The sequence below is a fragment of the Rhagoletis pomonella genome, unplaced genomic scaffold (genome assembly GCF_013731165.1).
Source record: "Rhagoletis pomonella isolate Grant_MI unplaced genomic scaffold, Rhpom_1.0 Rhpom_scaffold_00001, whole genome shotgun sequence".
NCBI classification, from domain to species: Eukaryota; Metazoa; Arthropoda; class Insecta; order Diptera; family Tephritidae; genus Rhagoletis; species Rhagoletis pomonella.
In genome coordinates this window covers 13,362,261-13,367,154 of record NW_023458555.1, presented here as the reverse complement: position 1 = coordinate 13,367,154, position 4,894 = coordinate 13,362,261, and the positions used below count along the sequence as shown (strand labels likewise).

Below are 4,894 nucleotides of genomic sequence, written 5' to 3'. Positions count from 1 at the left end.
TATTTGAAAACTTCATAGGAAGTATACGAATACTTATGAAGTTTTTTTCTTTCAAAATGTTATCATTTAACATAATGTTAAATTCATAAATTTTATTTTCATTGTCGAATTTGATTCGTTGAAGAAAGGGGGCTTATTTTATTGTTTCGCGCAACTAGGGTTTAGCTAACATTTTGCATTGTGTATTATTTGAAATCTCGTTCGTGTGATCCACAGAAAAATTATCTTAAAGAAGTGAGTAAAATATAAAAGAAAAGTGTTTTAATTATAAACGAATATTGATAAAAATTACACAGGTTTACAAAAAAAGTGTATGCATATTAAACCAAACCCTATGTTATTCGACAGGCTGAATGCGAATCCGAGGTCCGTTAGCCTCTATCACGTCAGCTTCGTGGTCAGTTGAACGTCAAGCAGGGAAAAATGCATTGAATAAACCTGAAAATTCATATATGTGGGGTTTTAGAACCCGAATCAGAGGTCCGTTAACCTCCATAGTGTCAGGTTCGAGGTCAGTTGAGGGTCAAATAGGACAAACAATTTATTCAATTAAAATAATGTTTTTTTGTTTTAGTTGTCGCTGAATCCGAATATGGGGGTCCCTTGATTCCTCAAGGTCATCTATACGAATTTATTGAACTTCCAGGTTTATTCAATGAATTTTTCCCTACTTGGCCTTCAACTGACCACAAATTGACGTGGTGGGGGCTAACGGGTTTCGCATTCAGCGTGTCAAATAACATAGAGATATATATAGGTTTGGTTTAATATGCATACACTTTTTTTTCTAAACCTGTGTTATTAAGCTATCACCATTAAATTTAGCATCAGCAATGGAAACTGAAAGCCAACCATCCAAAATCCCACCAATGCGCAAATTAAAACAAAAATTTCAAACGGAGAATATAAATTGGTACAAAGGCAAGGTAGAAGCAGGGTGTGGGAGTTTTACGCAGGAATTCAAAATGAAGACGGACAAGAAATCGACAATATTGTGGCATGCAAAAGGTGTAACAGCGTTCTAAAACTCAACGACAAAAGCACGTCAAATTTGTTGAAGCACAAATGCTATCTCATTTCTAGTAGTAGTAGTAGATAACGAGTCCAAAAAAAAATGTGTACGCGTTGTAACACAGTGGGCAATTGAGAACTGCAGATCTTTTAAAATTATATCTGATATGTACATCGCAATTTGGTTATGATCGGTGAAGCAGTTTGGTAAAAAATAACGTTTCTTCTTTAATAGGTCATCCGCAGATAACCCATATGGAATGCTTATTCATCCCATATTTTAAAACGCTCCTTCGAGGTGTTGCTGTGGGAGTCCCTTTTGTCTCTCGCTCGGCATTGGGCTAGCTGGGTATTAGCCTTGATAATTCCCTACATTGTTTTTCCATGTCTGTTAACATTATGTAGTATTTATTAAACGAAAACTTCCAAAAATACTCAAAAAATACTTGTGAAGGAACATATTTTTTGTGGAAGTTTAACACCATAGTACTGCTTGTTTATGTTTTTCTTTTTTTCGGAACATATTTTGTTTGAGTACTTTTTTCATGTATACAGTGCTCAAAATTTTCACTTCTCTTCCTTCCATGCCCTCTTTGTTAAAGTATGAGTAGTTTACATATTTGAAAAAAACTTCACAGTGAAGCAAACTGAATTCCGATGCAGACCTTTAATATCTACATACATATAACGAACATATAGAACGTTTTGAAAAACTTCTACCGTGGCCTATGTTGTTCTCCACATTACTTGCATTTTAGCTGTCGTCAAACTTTACCGTGATTTTTAACAATTATTTTTTTTCTTTTTATTTCTTTTATTCTTTTCATAGTGCAATTAATTACCACATCACCGGAACTATCACAAAGGCTCTTTGGTTTGATTAAGCCAGCAGCCACGGTTCAACCACAACCACAACAACAACAACAACAACAGCCACAGCAGTCACAAAATGATGCAACACAAACGACACCCACACAAGCATCACTCCTACAACTTAACGAAGCTCAGGATGCCATTACGCACTTACCCACCGCCTTGGGACTAAAGGTACGTAATTCTCTGCAATTGACGGCTTCACCGCAAAATAAACAACAACAACAACAACAACCACAGCCGCAGCAGCAACAGCAACAACAACATAACATCGCACAAAACACCAATTCCCTGTTGAAGCAGCAGCTACGCGCCGGACTTAAAGAAATTTCTACTAACAACGTGTCAATTGAACCAATATCAAATAATAGTACCACTGATTTCGGCTGCTCAGCGCTGCAATCGCTTGCGAGTGTTGCTGAACGCCAAACGCCCAATGCAATACAGCCGCCATCGGCTAACAATTTACACCACCAGTTCTTGCTCCACATGGCCGCCAATCCCATGTTAAAGCCGAGCGCTGATTTCTTCCGACAACAGCAACAGCAGGCACAACAAAATCTGCATCAGCAACAACAGGAGCAATTAGCTGCACAAGAACAGCAGCAGCAGCAGCAGCAACAACAATCGCAAGCCAAGCAGACACAACCGCCATCTCAATCAACGCAATTACTCGAGCAGGAGCTGCAACGTGAGGACAGCATGTCGCCCACAAATATGGATCTCATACTCGACCAGACAGACAAGTCAGAGCCAGAATTGACGCTAGCCGATGAGACTGCGGGTTTGGATTACAAAAACGCCGACACATCACAAGGCAACATGGATGATGCAGTCGCCATTACAACAATAACAATAATTGATGCACCAGACAATGAGAATTCGAATGCAAATACGAATTCGAATGCGAATTCGAACGCTGCTGAAGCTCTCACTACGACGGCGCGCTCAAGTGGCACCTCCCGGCGGCCAGTGCAACGACGACGTATACGACGCAAAGCGCAATCTACAATCGACGATCAAGCGGAACACTTGACCGAAATGTCGGTGCGTGGACTCGATCTCTTCCGGTATGCGCGCATCAACGAAGGCGTCTACCAATGCACTGAGTGCGCTAAAGAAGACTTGCAAAAGACGTTCAAAAACAAGTACAGCTTCCAGCGACATGCCTTCCTCTATCACGAGGGTAAGGTGCGCAAAGTCTTCCCCTGCACTTTGTGCGGCAAGGAGTTCTCGCGACCGGATAAAATGAAGAATCATCTAAAGATGGCGCATGAGAATTTTGTGGCGCGCGACGCGAACAGTTTCAATCCGCTGAATTATTTGATTACGGCGGCAACGGCGGAGGAGATGCAAACTGCAATATACACGGCGAGTGCTGCGGCACAACAACAACAGCAGCAGCAGCAACAACAACAACAGCAGCAGCAGCAGCATCAACAACAGCAACTAGCACAGCAGCAACAAAAGCAATTAGCACAACAGCAGCACCAACAACATCAGCAAAGGTCAATCATGCAAAATGATTACTTGGATAACGGTATCGGCGTTTTGCATGCACCGCCACAGGAGCGTGACACATCGAGGCCAACATCGCCGATGTCAGCTGTGTCATTGCTAAAATTGCAGAGTGACTTAACCATTAAAAATGAAATTGTTATATCACCGTCGCCATCACCTGAACCGATACTGACTGTGCCAGCGAATGCTGCCGCGGCATCAGCAGCAGCTGCAACAGTAGCAAAAACAGCAAATATGTCAATGCTACAGGCGAAACGTATAACACAAAGACTGGAAGAGGTTAAGTAAAATGGGATTTATTTATACAAAAAAAAAAATCTACTAAAGTAAGTTAGTTGCGGAAGTGGTAGTCAAAAGAAAGTTGCTAAGTACAGAGTGTTTAAGAGAAATAATTTTTAGTTAGCTTACAAACTTTTTTTTTTAATCTAAATATTTTCGGTAGGCCGCAAAGTGCAACAAATACAAAATAGTAGTAGCTTTTGATGTTGTGTCGTCAGTGTAAACGCATAACTAAAGGGTCTGATTTACATATAAATAAATATTTAGTACATATATGACATATAAGAATTAATACACAATAAAAATCAACTCATTTACTTAAATAATTTACATACACGCATAATTAAAAAAAAAAAATAATAATCGCAATTAAATAATGAAATATGCACAACTAATAGTAAGTGAGACGCACAAAAGTTAAGCATACAACAAAAAATACAATTAACTTTGCACAAAAAGATTAGATTTTTTTGTTTTACAATTATGGTATTAGTTTTGTTCGTCGAGCAAAAAATTTGTACGTATACGCAAAGTTAAAGTTCTCTTGTTAAGAAAAATCGCAATACATTTAAATTCAGTTTTTTTTTTCCAGCCGAAAGAATTTTAAAAACTATAAAATGGTATTATGTTTGAAATGCAACCGTGGACACCGGTTGGTAGTGAAACTTGCAAATTTGCGTTCGTGCAGAAATTTGCAAGTTTTTATACTTGAGAGAGAATTTAAGAGAATTATAATAATGCCCAATTCTTACTAAACTTTTCGAATAACGAACCTATTGTCACTTGCGAAGCGAATAAATTTAGCGTGGCGAACGGTTTGGTGCAAAAAAAAATTTTACAATCGAAAACTCATTTAGGTGTGTTCGTCAAACCTTTTGCTTCGCTAAATTTATTTGCTGCGCAAGTGACAATACCAGCCTAATTTTATTTTATTTTTTTTATAAATTTTTTTTTTAAGTAAGAAGACGTTTAGCGCACAAAACAGCCTTACAAAGCATCATTCAACAGTAATCTATTGAAATAAACCTAAAATAACACAGTAATTAATTAATGAAAACTGCAAACAATCAAAATAGTTTAAGCTCAACGACTAATGCCTTATAATTTAATGCACAAATTACTATTAAAAAATATAGTTAGCAGCAGATTTATAACTATTTGTAGAAATATTTAATATTAATTCCTTTTGATATTTTATATGAATGTATAT

The 4,894-nt window shown here is 37.8% G+C and overlaps 1 protein-coding gene across 1 annotated transcript in view; it reads left to right on the top strand.

The window, feature by feature from the left end:
• LOC118736228 (protein tramtrack, alpha isoform-like) overlaps window positions 1–4,323 on the top strand; it is a 66,934-nt gene extending 62,611 nt beyond the window's left edge. The window contains exon 6 of the mRNA XM_036466341.1: window positions 1,813–4,323. Coding sequence (XP_036322234.1) covers window positions 1,813–3,693 — 1,881 coding nt within the window. The 3' untranslated portion in view covers window positions 3,694–4,323. The remainder of the gene's footprint in view (window positions 1–1,812) is intronic.
• The last annotated feature ends 571 nt before the right edge of the window (window positions 4,324–4,894 follow it).